The sequence below is a fragment of the Cavia porcellus genome, unplaced genomic scaffold, assembly GCF_034190915.1.
Source record: "Cavia porcellus strain 051 isolate PalLab524CR breed Dunkin Hartley unplaced genomic scaffold, mCavPor4.1 scaffold_6, whole genome shotgun sequence".
In the NCBI taxonomy this organism is placed as follows: domain Eukaryota; kingdom Metazoa; phylum Chordata; class Mammalia; order Rodentia; family Caviidae; genus Cavia; species Cavia porcellus.
The window spans coordinates 36,486,525-36,504,389 of record NW_026947489.1 but is presented as its reverse complement, the minus strand read 5'-3'; the positions used below and the strand labels follow the sequence as shown (position 1 = coordinate 36,504,389).

General features: G+C 39.2%; 1 protein-coding gene across 1 annotated transcript in view; it reads right to left on the bottom strand.

Moving 5' to 3' along the window:
- Ryr3 (ryanodine receptor 3) overlaps positions 1–17,865 on the bottom strand; it is a 556,876-nt gene that overhangs the window by 334,355 nt on the left and 204,656 nt on the right. The window contains 1 exon segment of the mRNA XM_063250329.1: positions 12,457–12,564. Coding sequence (XP_063106399.1) covers positions 12,457–12,564 — 108 coding nt within the window.

Genomic DNA, 17,865 nt, shown 5'->3' with positions numbered 1-17,865 from the left:
TTGACTTTAGTGCATGGTGATACACATGCATTAATTTTAGTCTTCAGAATAAGGAAATCCAATTTTCCAGCACCATTTATTAAAGAGGCTATCTTTTCTTCCAGTGAACATGTTTGACACCTTTGTCAAAGATAAGATAGCTGAGTATGCTTGTTTCTGTGTGCAGCTTTTGTTTTGTTCTGTTTTATTTTTGCAAGTATCATGCTGATTTTATCACAGTAGCTTTGTAGTATAATTTCAAGTTGTGACGCTCCCTGCCTTGCTTTTGTTGACGAAGATTGCCTTTGCTACCCTAGATCTCTTATGTTTGCAAATGAATTTGAGGAATATTCACTCTAGGTATGTGGGATAGGAAGAACCAACATTGTGAAAATGGCCGTATTTCCAAAATTATTATACAGATTTAATGCAATCCTGATCAAAATGCCTTTGGCATGCCTCACAGGTTTGTGTTGAGAAGTCAGCCATTATTCTAATGGGCTTTCATTGATAGGTGATTTGTTTCCTTTTTTCTAACAGCTTTTAATGTTCTGTTTTTGGAATGAATTTCTGGGATCCTGATTATTGTATGTCTGAGTATAGATTTATTTTGGTTATGGCTGTTTGGAGTTCTATGTGCTTCACTTATGTGTATATTAGATTCTGTTTCCATTCTTGGGAATTTTCTGCTATTACTTTACAAATAGTTTTTTTTTTAAATGTCATTTGCATTGAGTACTGCTTTTTCATTGACACCTATCTGTCTTATATTGTTTTTCTTTTCATGGGGCTGTTGAATTGTTACTTCATGGTCCCTTGTTATTTTTAAGAGATCTTTCTTTTCATGATCACTAGCCATGCTTTTATCTTCAGGGTCTGAAAGTCTAATTTCAGTTTCATCCAAGCAGTTTTGCTGGCTTTCAGTGGAATTTTTAATTTCCTGAATCTCTCTTTAAATGTTTCATGTGTTCTATTTCTCTCCTATATTCTTCATTCAAGGTTTGTATCATTTTCCTACACTTCTGTGGTTTTTATCTATCTTCTTCAGCTATGCTGAGCAATCCCTTCATTAATGTTGTCTTTGTTTTTACCTGAAGGATTATTTCTGATCTGATTTATTCTATAGCCTCATCAATTTGTTTCTTTAATTCACTTGCTATCTTTTCAGAAAATTCAGGTGTTTGTCTTCTAATGTGTTCTATGTTGATGTCTCCTATATTTGTTCCAGATAGGCTGTGGGTTCTGAGATTGCATTTTGCTTTTTGTCTTGTCAATTTTACTTCTTGGTTCATATTTTGGTCTTTTCACTCCTGCTACTCTTGTCTGTGCATCATGTGTGTCTCAGTCATGGTCCTACTGCGTGTTTGTTGCTCACCCAGTTGCCAGGTTCTACAGTGCAGGAGAAGGCCCAGTCACCCATATTCCTCCTGCAGGACCAGTTGGGTTAGTACTGGATTCTTCCTGGATTGACTAGCCTAGGAGTATTGATGAGAGTAAACTTTTAATTGTATCGTTACTGTAGCTTCAGACTTTACCAGGCTGCCATACTACCTGTCTATGGTATGCCCCCTAGCTGGAGCCCTCCTGTGTCAGTGTGGATCTCCCAGGCCCACCCGGGTTTCCTCCAAGTCAAAGGAAGCTTCACCAGTGCTCTTCTGGACCCATCTGGAGTCTTCTATGTGGAGAGAGGATTCATCCACACTCTTATCTGCCAAGATCCTCTGGGTGGGGGAAGGTGTTGCTGAGGCTCCCACAAACCTGCCAAGGTACTGAGGATCTCCAGCACTATTTACTAAAACAGTTACCTTTCTTCCGGTGAATGTTTGACTCTTTGTTAAAAATAAGGTGGCCGAGTGTATAGTTGCACTTGCATCTTTTACTCTGTTCCACACTGATCCTCAGATTTGTTTTTTGCCAGTACCATATTGATTTCATCACAAGAGCTTTGTAATGTAATTTAAAGTCAGGAATTGTGGTGCTCCCCAACTTGCCTTTCCCACAATTGCTTGTAATATTCTAGGCCAATTCTATTTCCAAATGAATGTTAGGAATGTTTTCTCTATTTCTGTGAGGTATACTAATGGTATTTTGATTGGAATTGCATTAAATCTTGAGCACTGTAGTTTTCAATGTAAAGATCTTTTACTTCCTTCATCATCCCGTTTGACTCAATGGGAATTTGAATTCTTTGGATGCTATTGTAAAAGGCACTGTTTCTCTAATTTCTTTCCTTGTGAGTTTTTAATTTGTATCCATAAATATTATTGATTTTTAAGTGTTGACCGAAATTGTTAAAAGCAAGCCATAACTTTAGAAAAAAAAACCTCCAGAGATACATAGAAAAAGAATAATACATTAAACTTAACTTTCTGTTATCTCCTCAAAGATATGAAAACAGGAAACACAGAAAAAATTCCACCATGAATTTCCAAGCTGGCCCTACCCTACCCATGGGAGTGAACCAAAGAGAAGCATCTTCTAAAATAAATTCCCAAAGTCTGTTCTGCCTAAGAAACCTCAGTGGCACTGGTTTCATTCACACAAAATATCTCTCGGTCACCTCCTCTGGAATCAACTGCATCTGGGATCTTCTGTTCATGCCCTTCACTTTCTCAAAGAAGATGTACAAGAGAAGAATTGGTGAGGAGCACCTAGCCCTTGGTGGCTGGTCATTAATGAGGTGGGAGCAAGTGACTGTTGTTTATCTAGTGCAGGCTCTCTTGATAACACAAGCAAGGGATGCACTAGCATCTGTGAACTCACAGCACCTCTCCCCTCCTATTCACATCCATCATAAAGAAAGACGTGGATATCAGCAACCAGAAATGGCATCAACTATCCAGCTTCCACAATGAAAAATCTTTTAAATAAAACTCCTGTCTGGTTATGAACCCAAGTACTCAGAACATGCAATCTGCGATCTATGTACAAGAAAAGGCTAAAAGTTTTACAAGTTCAAGAACCATTTCAATGTTAACAACAGTGGCAAACCTAATAAATGGAGTGAGGGAATTAAAGTAACAAAAGCTGTCATCCACACTATCACAATAATTTCTAAAAATAATCCATTTTATAAATATGATACTGTAACAGCACTAAAAAGGACACAATCAGAACACTTTCTATAAATGTAACCTAATGAATCAGTTTTCTTCATTTTTTGATGAAGTCCTCCATCCTGGGAAGACATAATGCTTAATGGTGCTAATTTAGTTCATAGTCTACACTTTGTAAATGGAGGCAGCAAGGCCTGGAGTGCAGCTGTATCAAGGCCAGGAGAACGGTTCTGGCTACTGGGGTCTTGTGTACTATTGTGGAAGGATGGCCACTTTCACTATGCTAATTTTTCCTACCTAAGAACAAGGTCATTCCAAATCAACATTTCACGGTGCTCCTTCCCTGTCTTGCCCCTCAGTACTAGCTGAAGGATGAGCCACAGGACAAGGCATCAGGTAAAACAAGTATCTGCCTTTAGCTTTTCTTGCACACTGAAGGTGAACTTTCTAGTCCTCTGCAGAGCAGGAGTCATGCCTACACCATAAATATCCTAAACCTTCCTGTCCTTGTTCCTTTATTTCCATCAATTCCACTTCAGATCCTTATATTCTGAATCGAGAGAGTGGTGATTATTGGGTGGGGAGGTTGCTGGTTACAGTGTTTTTACTCAATGAGGATTAAAACGACAGTTGAGATCAAGGATTTTCTGGTGCCAATCTTTCTTTTATATGGTGTCGAAATTGGTGCTTCTATTAATCTTTCATGAAATGGAAATAAGTTAGAGTTTTCTTTAGTTCATTTAATTCTCCCTAGAAATATATAATTTAAACTCTGGTAGCTATTAAAAGTGAATTACATGATCAAAGAAAAAGTCTAATAAATAAACTGAAGGGTCTTTATTCTCCTAGGAGCTTTTGAATTCCAAATATATTTCACTGGTAATAAGTAAGCAAGTTTCTTAAAAATAAAAGATTTCTTTTAAATTTAAGTATTTTATAATTTAAGATAAAAATATGTTCCTAAGAATTCAGCTGAAATCTGAAGCCATATCTGCTCTTGCCCCCCAACCAGTTAATTTTTCTAAGCAATATCTATTATCAAAACATTCACCCTCAAAAATATATAACTATTTTCCTATATATTATGTACTGGAGAAATTTTAGAGACCCAGACTGTTCCTCATCCCTCTCAGGACCTTAATAAAGCTAACAAAACATTTTGCAACTGAAATATAGAAAACAAAACAAACGAAAACACATTTAGTCCACCATGGGGAAGACAGTGAGGTTAAGATTATGGCAGCTGCTGTGACAAAACTATTCTAACAGCATTTCAGGGTCCACGAGAAGAATGAAAAGGACCCAGGGTTTGTGTAACATTAGCTCATCTGCAAAACCACATCAGGCTCACACGGGCTGACTGGTCTTAAACATGAGGCGCCAACTTGAGGGTAAGGCAGATCCACCAAAGGAAAGGCAATTACATGAAAGTTGCAGCATGATATTCAAGAAGTGGAAGGTTTGGGAGGGTCTGGGGCTTTAAAAATTCATCCTATGGGTTCCTGCATCTGAAAATGCTTCCATAGGGATATGAAGAAATGTAAAAAGCTAGTTAACCTTAATGGCTATTCTTAATTTTTGATATTAACATTTGATTGTTCTGGTGTCTCACTCTGTGGATATTTCATGAGGAATAAGAAAGTATCAAACTAGCTTTTTCCATTTTATTATGAATTCCAGCCTTAGGGAGAGAGAGAGAGACGGCGAGCTGGAGTTGCATAATAGCACCAAAAAGGGCTGAAGCGTCGAGAAGCTTGGGTGAAGGCAAAGCTGCACACTCTGTCCTCTCACGAAGGTGATGTCAAGGGCCACAGGACATCGATACCAAACCAGGAGGAGAAGAAGAGAAGCTTTGAAAACAAGTGCCAATGTCTTGAAGGAAAAAACAAAACAAAACAAGTCCACGGGCAAGCCATTCTCCTGACTGCAGAGCAGTGGTGACACAAGCTGCCTGGCAACATACTTCTCAGTGTGCAGCCACCTCTGATTCTGAAGAATCGGAGTGTGAGGCGCAGGAGTGGTGTTTTGTTTTAATTGCGTAGGCAGAGAGAATGGAAACGGCCCGGATGCTCACAAGTGAAAGGCCAAGTTCTTCACAAATACTGCTGGGGTCAGTTGTCCATGCAAAGTACACACATATTAAAGTAGTAACATACCCATTCCGAGAGGTCACTGAGCTAGCAAAATCAAAACAGAACAGTAAGTAGGTATTTTAGTGTATGTAAGTAGGCCTTGCTTAAAGCTTTCAATTCATTTGAGGAATCTACTGATGCTTACTACAGAAAAAAGAAACACTGACAATAAAAGGGGTGGATTTCCTATCTGGAGAATATTTTTTCTTAGCTAGAATTGGATAGTGGCATAAACTGCAAAAGTTTGTTTTCATTTTCTTAGCAAAGTGCTGAAATCATCAAGAAATTAGAAGTAAGTAATGTGCTGCAACTTAAATCTCACTGCAGCACATTTTTGTAATTATATTTTTGTACTAGGAAATCCACTCACAGCAATTTAGGATCTCTCTTTCTTAGAAATAATGTAATCAAGCAGTTGATCGATCAATTGATCAGATTTTTCTAATATCAAAGAGGCACTTTTTTATTCACCATGAAGAAAGTTCAAGACGGCATATGTTAATTAAAAACCACGTCGTCAAAGGGCTAGTCCAAAAAATGATATATGAGTTAATTGCACACATTTTCATAAACATCACAAAGCATTAATATTCATTAAGTTAGCTTTAAATCATGGTGTAATTTGAGAAAGAACAGTAAACATGGGAAAACAAAGGGGCACGAGAAAAGATACGTTTAATAAAAATTTGGTCTAGGAAAAAAATGATGAAACTTGAGTTTATAATAACATTCAGCTTCTCAAATAATAGCTGGTTTTTAAAGGAAGGAATACCTTTCCCCTCTACACGATACTGTGGTTTACAGGACATCAGGCCTCAGAAAATTAAAATTATACATGACCAACACAATGTTTTAGCATTGCTATCCTACATGGACTTTGGAAAATTCTCTTTGTTCATACCAAACCAAAGACATATTAATTCTACTTAATTGTATGAGAGCCATGGTCTCAAGCGCCATGACTAATATAAGCAGGTTAACATTTCCACAGCTACCTGGAGGAGGGGCTGCACCATGGGAAACATGAGGGGAAATAAAGGGATGATCTTATCTCATTCTAACGTTAGAGTACGACCCTCACAGACTGGGAGAAAGGACTTTTGGATCAAACCAAAACCCAGCATCTGTAAAAGATTTTTTTGGAGTTATGCTTCCTGTTGGTGGCAGTGTTGAGATCAAACCTAAACCTTCAAGATCTATCTCTGAGACAAGGTGCCTCCCATGAGTAAATCTGCAAGGTGAACTCTGACACAGGGTAAATTTTACAGAAAGGGTTTTGACAAGCTTTAGCACACTACAATTTTATCAAAAGAGATTTGTTTGTTCTTCTGTGAATGTAAAAATGTTTTTTTAGTAGGTTTGACTAGCCACCCCTACCAAGAAAATGTGGGGGGAGCATCATTTCAAAGCCAGAATACTGCTTTTCCTCCCTTTCAAAGACATAACAAGGTCATGTCAAGCATATTATGAATTTAATGACAGGTATCCTGCACTTACCAAGTGGGTGGGGGCCAAGGAAATGTTCCCAGATTAACAAATCAAAAAGCATTGTACTTTGTGAGTGGCAGGGTCCCTGAGCAAGGACACCAAGGCAGTTCTTCAACAGTTTGAGGCAGTCACATTTTACCAACCAATGGAAATATAGACATTTAACATCTAGCATGGACACTCAGGTACATCCCAGTTATCTTATAGAGTTTCAATGATATATAGGCAAGACCTAGGACTCACATTCCTGTATGGAGCATAAGTGGCTTTGTACTTTGTCTCCAAAGGAACACTCATGAATCATTCTAAACCTGTAATGAATGTCTACTATTAGAGTTGACCACTTAATGATTTCTCTTTATAAATTTAATATTTAAAAAATCATTTATGAGGACAAGGTTTAGAATTATTTACATAGTTCTTCATCAGTCTGATCCTTTTCCAAGGATGCACATACCCGAGTAAATTATCATTCAGCATTTTTTTCTGACAATTATAAGAGGAAGACCTCAGACTCACTAGTTTACTTTGTTGTCTTCTTGTAGAAATTCTTGTGTAAACTCACGGACCCCGGAAGAAGGAGGCAAAGATTCAATTAACCTTCTTTATTCTAGGTGAGTTTGCACAAGATCTCTACGGCTGAGCATAGCCAGAGTCAAGACTTTAAATGATTTGTTCTCTTTTGACATGTTCATCACCCATTTGTGTCAGGGATGATGCCTTTTTAAAATGAGATTGCTATCTGTTACTAAATTTTCTGTGACTTTACTAAATGGATAGACCTCTGAACTTAACTGCAAGATAAGAACATGCTGTCAAGTCAGGGGTATCTTGGTTCATGAACGCTTTTGTTTGCAAACAATTTGGTTGGCAAACAGAAGCATTCAGAAAAATTTTATTTTTATTTGCAAACTCTGTATTGAGTGGTGAACACCACCCCTGCAGTATTTCCCACACAAACACAAACAGGACCATCTTTTCAAAATCATAGAACAATTTAAATTCATTTGTGTTGTAACATGGACTTTAAGGTCCTTTATATGAATAAAGAATAAAGTGTATTAATACTTCATTGACCACCTACAAGTGCCAGTGATGCCAGGAAACAACCCCTAGCCTTCCAGCAGACACATCATTCCAGGAAGCAGTAGAAAACCTACATAAGCATCTCTGAAGCTATTGTACTGTGTGTAGCATTTCCCACTTTAAGGAAAAGAACAAAAGAAAGAAGTTAGAAGCTCATTTTAGAGTTATTAGTATTATTCAAGTAACATGGGAGAAAGAAGGATCTCTCAGTGGAAAGATTCTCCAGAAACAGTATCTTTTCAGGTTACATTTTTCCAACTAAGGTTAGAAAGTGGAGTGTGTATAGCACTATATCAGGTGTCTTAGCATCTAAAGTGAAGTATGATCTTATATTTTCAGGATACGGATAAAGCATACCACTCATATTTCAGACATAGCATTAGTTCATTTTATATGTATATTTCATCTCTAGTTTAAGTTTTTAAGGGTTTTACATTGATGAAATCAACTTCTGAGATAACTGGAACTCTTTAAAAAAGTGCAGTGGGTAACTATGCTAAACAAGATGTTTGATTTTTAGAAGCATGTATGTTCATGTGAAAACCTATTTGGAGTTACATAGCCTTAGGTTTCACACACACCTGATCATATAGCATGGGACCATCCTTTCTTTGAGGCAATTTGAATAGTTCTGAGGGATTTATGACAGGACAAAGTGGGCCAGAGAGAAGTGAAGTATTAGTATTTCTTTCCATACCCACAGGCAGGTGTGGACTCTGATCTCTCTTAATTCTCATACAACCCTCTGGGGTAGGTTGCTTTTTAAAAAATGTGGAAAGTAAGGTACAGTGAAGAGAGATAACTTGTCCCTGAGGTCATGTAATTCACTACAGGCTGGCCTGAAAACACATCTTCCTGACTTCAAAGACAGTTTTTCTCACCGTAAATGCCGGTCACTCTAAATTTAGACTTATTTCTACAGAATGATGGAGATTATGAGCTTAGAGCAGTGACGGTGAACCTTTTAGAGACGAGTGCCCAAACTGTAACCCAAAATGCACTTACTTATTCCAAAGTGCCAACAGTGCAATAAACCTTAAAACTGAGGAGTTTTAGTTTAGGAAAAAAAACCCGCAAAATAAACAACTTATACATTAACATCTTTTGTCATAAAAGAAAATCAAATATCATGTATGTCCGGTTCACCACCACTGGCTTAGAGGAACCGGTGACCTGTGCTTTGGTGCCATATTGTGCTGAAGATTCACAGATTTATATACCATAGATCCATCCAACAGAAAATGTGAAAACAATTTTATGTTTTAATGCAAGGATTCTACTTCAAACTCCAGCCATAAAACTGGCCACAGTGCCAAGCATCTATCCCTTGGTTATCTCCTCCAGAATTAAATTAGATAGGATTAGACCAGGGGTAAAGTGATCCAAGAATGAGCTTAGCTAGTGTAGGCTCCGAGAAACACCAAGCCCTCCGTGCCTCCAGGTCCTCCTCCTCACTATTCTCCCTTTCAAAATAAAGCTGGCTCCCATGTCCTGCTGGCTGCCTCTACGAAACTTTGATTATAAAAAATTCTATGCTGTTAAATTTGGCTGGGTACCTTTGTTTTCTTTGTTAGCCATAGAAATTGCTGCAGCGTTTTAAATCCTTGCAGGAAGACTTCTGTACATTCATCATGTGAATGAACAAACAGCAGAAATCATTTTTAAAAAATGTCCACTTGTATACGGCAGTGAACATACCCACCACACAAGGACTAATTTACGAGTGGAAGGGAAAAATTACACACTTCAAAGCATCCTGCTTGGTGGCAGTCATGATCATTAGTGAAAGTAATACTTATTTAAAAGCAGTAAATGGCTATTTCCAAACAGAATGGAATGTCATGCAAGAGGCATCATCCCACTCACACATCCCCATGCTCTCCAGAGAATCGTTAGTCTGTTTTCTTAACTCATTTCCTTATTTTTCCTCTCTTCTTTTTCTTCTCTGCTGAATATTACCTTCTACAATTAAGTATTAACAGTAAATGTGCACAGTAGTCATTTCAGAAAAGCAAAACAGTCAGATTCAAAAGATGCTATTAAAGCAGTATTTCTCCTACCCATGACAGAAAGCCCAAATGGAACTGTGAGAGGGTGGCACCAGAGTTCTAGTGCCTGGAGCTTCTGTCCAGGTACTATTTTGTGGTGCCCCCAGTGAACAGTAAAATAGTAATTTTGAGAGTACCATATCCTTCAGTGATCTTTCTCTTCTCAAGTCTCTTCCTTTTATTGCAAAGATCTCTAGGAAATAATGAATGTGTCAAGGCGGAAAATAATTATTGAATATCTTTTAGCTTTGGTAAAATAGCATAAAAGGGCAATATAAGGCATAGGAAATTTGAGTTTGATTCCACATGGTGATTTTAACCAATGGATATTTAACAAATATGTCATGGATCATATATTTTCAGTGTAATATTTCAAAAAGAGTAAATTCCTCCAATAAGCTTAAGTGTATTGGTGTCTGAGGGTTGTCAATTATTGAAGATCCTTATGTAATTATATTGAGTCAACGTCTTCAAAAACATGGACATTGGTTAAGGTAGGGCTTACTCATATGTTCTAAAACTAAGAGTTTATTTGGAATAAGGTGGTCTTCTCATTCTATTTAGAAAATAAGTTGTTACTTTTTAAAGACAAGCCAAGTTAAGATAATTATTTTAAGTTATTGCCAAGAAGGGAAAACAACTTTTGAGTTTTTTTAAATGTGTAGGACTCTTGGAACCACTCAAGCTAAATGATAAAAAAAGAGTTGTTTTTCAAAATACATGTTTTGAACAAAATAGGATAAGACAATACTCAAGGATAATTCTCCAGCTGGCACAATGTGTCTTACTTTTGTCAATTTCTGTGCTGGGGCCGTAAATAAGCAGAGTCTAGTAGATCTTATTTGACACTGAAAGTGGTGAAATTGAAAATCAACCAGGTTTCCCTCATCAAGCATTTCTGTATATTATGAGTTCTGGAAAAATGTGTAAATAATTAAAAAATTGTTTCACTAAAACGCAAATGTTTGAGAGTGCATAGAAAAGGGGCATTGCTGAGAGCAATGCAAGGGAATGGGAAGTGAGCCTACACTGAAGTGACTGTTAATAAAAATCTCCATTGGTGTTAAACTCTAAAGGAAAAGAAAAGCCATTCTCAGGCAAGTGACTAAGGCATACTATTCTAAATCAAAACAGTGATAATCTATGAATCTTAGGTATTTAGAACCTTGAGATTTAGTCAAACAGGATAATTGTATAAGTGAGAATACCCTGGCTCCAAGAGACGAGAAGACTGCTTAAATCACATTAAGAGCTGGAAAATAACCAAAATATAAAATACTGACTCTATTGACCTTGAGATCTTTATCTCTTTTATCACAAAGAGATACTTCTGTATTGTGTGAGTTCATGCAAGTTAAGTGAGAGTAAACTGTGCTAGCTGGTAACTGCACATAGTTCCTACCCACAGGCAGCGTACTCTCCCAAACAGAAGGCAAATGCAACTGGCAATTACAGTGCAGAATAAGAGTCCTGATAGAAAAAGCACTTAGCTTGCCCACACAACAGATTTACAGGGTCAGTGAAAGCTTTTCAGATGATCTAATATCTAAACCTATCCTCTTTATCAAAGGATAAGGAGGGATTAACCAAGGGAAGAGAGGGGAGGAAGAAGGCTGTTCCATGTGGAGGAAATAGCTGACAAACAGGATAACAGGGAAAAAAGAACTGGCAAGCCAAAGGAATTCAGTGTGGCTGGGAGACAGAGTGCATGGTGAAATGTGTTGAGAGGTATACAGGGCTCACCAAATCCTGAGAGGAATTTGGAGTTGACCTCAAGGTTATGGGGGGGGGCAAAGGATTTTATAACAGGGATGCTACCAATCGGATCTGCATGTTGGAAAGAACATTATAACTGCTTAGTAGGGTACAGTTACAGAAGGGATCAAAGCACTTTGCGGGCTGTTCTGATATCCCAGAAGATAGATGGTCTCATCTGGATGGAGTATGAGAGAGTGCACAGAGTGGAGAGGAGAGGTTTGGTTCGGGATATTCAGGCAGTAGAATTAAAAGTATTTGATGATAAATATATAGATAAAAACAAATGTGGGTCATTAGGGAATGAACAATCAAAAATGAAACTGAAACGTGTGGCAAAAGTCTTGCTTGGGGGAGTTTCTAAAATGGTGTGGAGCACCGTCCCTCAGTAAAACACTTTTACTGAGAACAGAGATTCATGGGAGCTGTGTGTTTGCTCACCATCAGTGAAATCACTGAATTCTGGGTCCAGGGTAAAGACCGAATTCTACAGATAATCTTTCATGGTGTTGTAACTTGGTTGTGTTCCTTTAGAACAGGCATAAATCCCAACTGAGATTTTCCCAGGACAAAAGAAGCTGCCTCAGGACACCTTCAGCCCCAAACCCTTCCCAGCCTCTGCTTAGCTTGGTGGATCATGGGTAGATGAGCAGGATAAGCTCCATGCCCTAAGCTCTGATCAGGAAGTATTAGTGATGTGCTCTTTCATCTTTTGGGAGAAGCTAGTCAGGCCAAAGGCAGCAGGATTAGTGCTGAATAAGAGGAACCTAAATTTGGAGAAAGATTTACTGTCTCCATATGGATTTTTCCAAAGGACCAAGGGTTTCTAGTTCCCAAGTATAAGGATGAATCACGTACTTTTGGGCTGTGGTGTATCCCAAACCCAACCCAGGACATAATTCAGGTACTCACCCCTTCGCCACCATTTTCACCTGTGTTGGCAAGCATTTCCTGCAGGGCTCTGACAGACAGAGACTGTTCCAGCACAAAATTGCAGATGCACAGATCTGGAGGAATATACTGTGGAAATAAAACCATAGTGAGGACACCTACCCATATCAGCAGGGATCAGTCACAATAACATCTTAAAGACAAAGAACCTGTGAATCAAATGACAGCAGGATGAATGGACTGAAATGTAAAAAGGTGACTTTCTTTTATTCAAGTTAAGTTGTATTTTAAGATGGATTCCAAAGGATGAGAAGTAGAACAGTGGCCGAGAATTCAGGATCCACTTGAACGAAGGCTGTTGGTGCAGACCGGAGAAGAATGCCCACAGCCCTGCTGAGAGGGGACAGGAAGAAAAGCCTATTCACAAGTAGGTCTGAGTGGGCCACAGGAAGACAGCCACCCACCGGGCTCTCATCCACGTCATCTGTGAGAGGGCAGTGGACATGAGGAATGTGGTTCCAGCCTACAGCGGCTGACACAGGGCATGTACTTCTTTTTAAAGAATCATAGTATAAAAACAGTCAGTAGAGAAGTTTCAGCGTTGTATATCTCCGAAGAAAGAACTATCCCCCACAAAAAACTTTCTAATTTGTTAGAGGCAATTGAGAGTGACAGCTTGTCATCATGCCTTTCCTCCCTGTTCTGGGGCATTCTCCACAATGGTTAGAAGAGAGCTTTTCTAGTACTAACTAGTAATAGTTAAGCACAGTGAGCCCATATTCTGTGCCAGACAGTGTTCTAAATGCTTTTTGGTTAAGTCTTCCAACCACCCCAAAAGACAAGAAGTCTTAATTTCCTAGTTTATAGTCAAGAAAAGTAAGGCACAGAGAATTTAGGTCACTTGCCTAAGTGTTACATTTGGCTGAGTCAGATTTACACCCAGGCAGACTATCTACTAAGTTCACACACTTAACCCTACCCTGTCCCTACTCCTGACAAAAATTAGACTTTTCCCTCCACAGTTAGAACAAATAATTAAATGTTATACTTATGGAGTATTTCATCTTAAGAAAGATGTAAAAACCCAGAAAACAAAGCCATTGCTCCTCAGGACCTTACAATTCAGTTTCATGATATTCTGCCTTCCTTGGGGATAACAAGAAGGATAACAGGATTGAGGAATGGAGGACAGAAGCACTGACAGTTAATCCTGACACTACGGCAGGCAGGCAGGCAAAGCTCTGTCCGCAGAGCTCTGATTTAAAAGCTAAAACCAGTCTGCTACTGAGACTCAGATAACTTTTCTAACAAGCATTTTCATTTGAAAATAAAGATTATGGACTGGCCATCTCTCAGTTCTTTAGTGCTGCTCAGTACTGCGGTCTTCATCTCCTCCCATTGCCAGTATCCTTAAAATGACAGCATACATGCTGGATCTCTTTACAATTTTCCTTTATTAAAAATTTAAGGCTAGGAATTAAAGCATTAATCCAGGATTGGGCACTCTAAACCTAATGGCCCGTGGGTCATTAGATTACTGGCTATGGGTAACTCCCATTTTCAAATACTTTTCCTATGATGTACTTTTCTACTAAGAAGATGAGGGAGTAGTTTTGTGTTCTAATACTTTTCTCATCAAGGTCTGTTTGATCAGGGACCCTAAGAATCTCATCTTCCTAGAATTCTGGCATTATAGGAATTTCTCTAGCTGTCTTTACTGAAACAATTTAACCTAAGAGAAACTGCACCACAAGGAGGATCACACTCTTTGTTTTTGGTTTGTTTTCAAAGTCTGTTCCCACAGCAGGTAATCATCTTATTTGTACAAGACTTGGAGATGACAGATGGTGATGCAGGCCACAGCCACACATCCAGGTAGTGTGTTCAGAGCACATACAGCATCATTGCAAGTAGTATGCGATTATGATTAAGCATTTCCCCAAAGAATTCATACCACAAACACAACATCCAGCTTTCAGTCGCCTAAAATATGATTCCATCTCAGGAGATTTTAGAGACTTAAAAATCGTCTTAGCCTACCTGTATTTCATGTCCCCAGAACAGGAGGAAGAAAGGCCAGGGTTTGATCAATTCACCTTCCTTGACTTCATTAGAGCGTGTAACTGGGAGATTTTCTGTTCAGAAATACCTGCATTTACTGTTCATACATTATAAGGTTCTTTTGAGCTAATCAATTGAAAGATCCCGACTCCTGTGACTAGTTTTATAATCAAACTATTTAAGTACACTTACTTTAATACAGAAACCTTCACAGCTCTATGTGGTAGAAAAAATGCCCATATCTGACACTGTGATTTTAAATCAGCTTTCTTGCCTGCTTGTGTCTGGTTTGTTTAGACAAGTGTTGGGAGTGCTCCTGGTCTCTGCAGTCAACTATCCATTCTGATGGAGGACCACTGATAGGTAAAAGGGACAATTGTCTATCTGTCTATTCCCTCTAGGCATTAAAAGCCTCAAGGTAGTTAAGATTTCATTGCTGGAATGAATAAGTAACTATACTAGGAGGACAGCGTGCCAGGGAAAGAAGCATTTCAAATGTGGGCACCACGTTGGCACAGGCTTCCAGTTTTCTTAAAATTTAGTTTTTGCTTGTGGTTCCCTTCTGGATGCTTTCTCCTTGGGAATATGGTCATGCCTTACTGATAGCACACAAACCAGCATGTAGTCAGTAGCAAAGGGGGATCAGGGCAACAGGAATATGTGGAGAAAAACAAAGTACAGCTAGCAACTCGTGACATGAATGGAGCCCAGAGCCACTTGACCTGCTGTGCCAGCTGCCATCCTTAATTAAACTCCAAGCTTGCCTGATCTCCCACCTCCACACTCTTGAGGAATGAGCAAAGGCCACTCTTCCATTCCAGCTCATTTGTTTGCAGGCTGGAGAGCTCCATGGGAGGCCAATTCACTGTCCCTGTGCTGGGGAGTCTGAGCCTCAGTCACTCTGCCTGGCAGGCATGGGGCTTGTGTTTGATGATACTCAGCATGGATTAAGAGGCTCTGTAACATCTGTTCTGAAACAGCTCCTCATCATTCTCTCCAGCACTGTCCTTAGCCTTGAGAAGTATTGTGTTTCAAGGTGTCCTACAGAAAACCTTGGAATACCAGGGCCACCAGTAAGCCAGGAACCAGAATTCATTTATCCCCACTCTATGGGGAGTAGGGAAAAGAAGGCCTGTATGTCCTTCAGGCTCCATAAACTTACATCATAAGGCACGCAAGATCATGGGAATCTGATATCCCTGTTACTGGAGTCACTCTTAGTGTTTATTTATCTAGCACTCATGGTAAGCACCTGACCCCACACTAGCTGGTGTAAGCCAAAACTTTCAAGAAAACAAAGTAGGAGTTAGTTACAAGAAGAAGGATTGACACCTCGCTATTACACTGGTCACCACAGTCTATTTTAACCTACATACTTCACCCCCATTCTTTTGATCAAAGTTTAATAAAGCCAAAAGCTTACACCAGTGGCTTTACTGTTGGTTTCATTAATGTGCCTTCTCAGATATATACTCAGTCACCTCCTTTATGAATAACTTGAGTTAAGTGTCTCATAAGGTCTGGGAGGAAGGCAAGTCTAACCTAACACTGAACAGTACTGGAAACCAAAGTTGATGCAGTGAAGCCTGTCTGCTTCACAAGGTTGTGGGTTCCTTGAAAAATCTATGCTTTCCTTTTTTGGGTATCACCAGTACCTAAAACAGTGCATGCTCCACTTGCATCTTTTTGAAGTCTCTCTATCCTCTTGGACCATCCAAGCACACATCACAGAAAAATTGTACCAAGCCTTCCTGTTAAGACCCTTCCCAACTCTCCTGCTTATTATTCAAGAAGTTTTCTTGTCTCATTATCATGAGCCTTTTCCAGTTAGCTGCTCATTCATCTGGTTATACATAGCCATGCCTCAGGAATAAACTGTTTAAGAGTATTGGGGGCTGTGGATTTAGCTCAGCGGCATAAGCGCCTGCCTTGAAAGCAGTCATGAGTTCGATCCCTGGTACCGATAAAAAGGAAAAAGACAAAAATAAAATAAAATAAAATAAAAATAAAAAATAAAAAAGTATCCATGCCTCTGACAACAATTTTGGTCTACTCTGCAGTACTAGTTGAAGTCAAATCTTTCAGTGACTTACTAGCTGAATAACATTAGGCAGGTGACTTGGTCTTTTCTGTGCCTCAGTTTCTGTACTTGTGAAACAAAGATATAATAGCATCTATTTCTCAGACTAAATTAACTTTTTATGATTAATGACCTTAAAATAGAATCTATCATATTATAAACAGTTAATGTCAGATAATATTAAGTAACAATGTAATCAAAATATCAGCTTTTCACTTAAATACCCACTTATCTGTATCTCATAGTTTTGAAGCTCCCATTTTGTACAAGGATAAGACAAAATTCCTCCCCATCAGCACTGTGTGGTCTAGTGGAAGCTCTAGGAAGCAAACGGAAAATTTCCAAAGCATGACACAAAAAACCCAGAGGCAAGTCAGAAAGCAGAGTCGGAGATGGCTACAGTGGAAGAAGGACGCAGCACGGAGGAGAGGAGGGAGGAGGAGGTGACTATGTGAAGAAAGATGGGGAAGGGAGGAAGCCTCGGGATGTGAGAAGTGAGGCAGAGAGAGGCACGAGGCATTGGCCTGGGAAAGCCCTCGAGTCTTTTGGTCAAGGAGGATTTGGACATTATCTTCACAGTGATAGGGTGACATTAAAGAAAATTTGGCAGGAGGTGATGCGGTCAAATTTACCCTTTGAAATATCATTCCAGGTCCAGAAGATGCAAGGCTCGATCCAGGCGGAAGGACAAACCAGGTGGGGATTGCGGTGGGCTGGATAAGAGGGGATGACGGTCTGGCTAAAAGTAATGGTGGCAGGGATGAAGATCTGGGAATGGATTTTATTTTTTGTTTTTGAGACAAGGTCTCTCAAAATATCTCAGGCTGGCCTTGAACTGTGTAGCCCAGCCAAGCCTCAAACTCATGGTGAATCTCCTGCCTCAGACTCCTGAGTGCTAGGATTAACAGGTGTGTATCACCATCCCCAATTTAGGAATGCAATTTAAAAATCTTTAGAAGTAAGGAGAAATAAGACCTGGTGATTATTTGGAAATTGGAGGTAATAAAGAAAGAGTAAAAAATGATCATTTTCTATTCCTTGAGGCAGAGTACAAAAAATATGGGACTCACTTAGACCAAGTCAGGAAGAATGGCAGAAGACCCCATAACCAGCAATCGCACTTTGCAAACTACTCACTGGAATGTCCCACTGGAGTCCAAAGAAAAGCAGTGAGAGAATGGAGAGCCCTCTGTGACAAAGTGTAGGCATCCCACAGAGGTCAGCTCCTCTGGACAGAGGAGGAGTGGGTGCCTGACACGTATCCTCCAATAAAGGAGACTCCCTAGAGT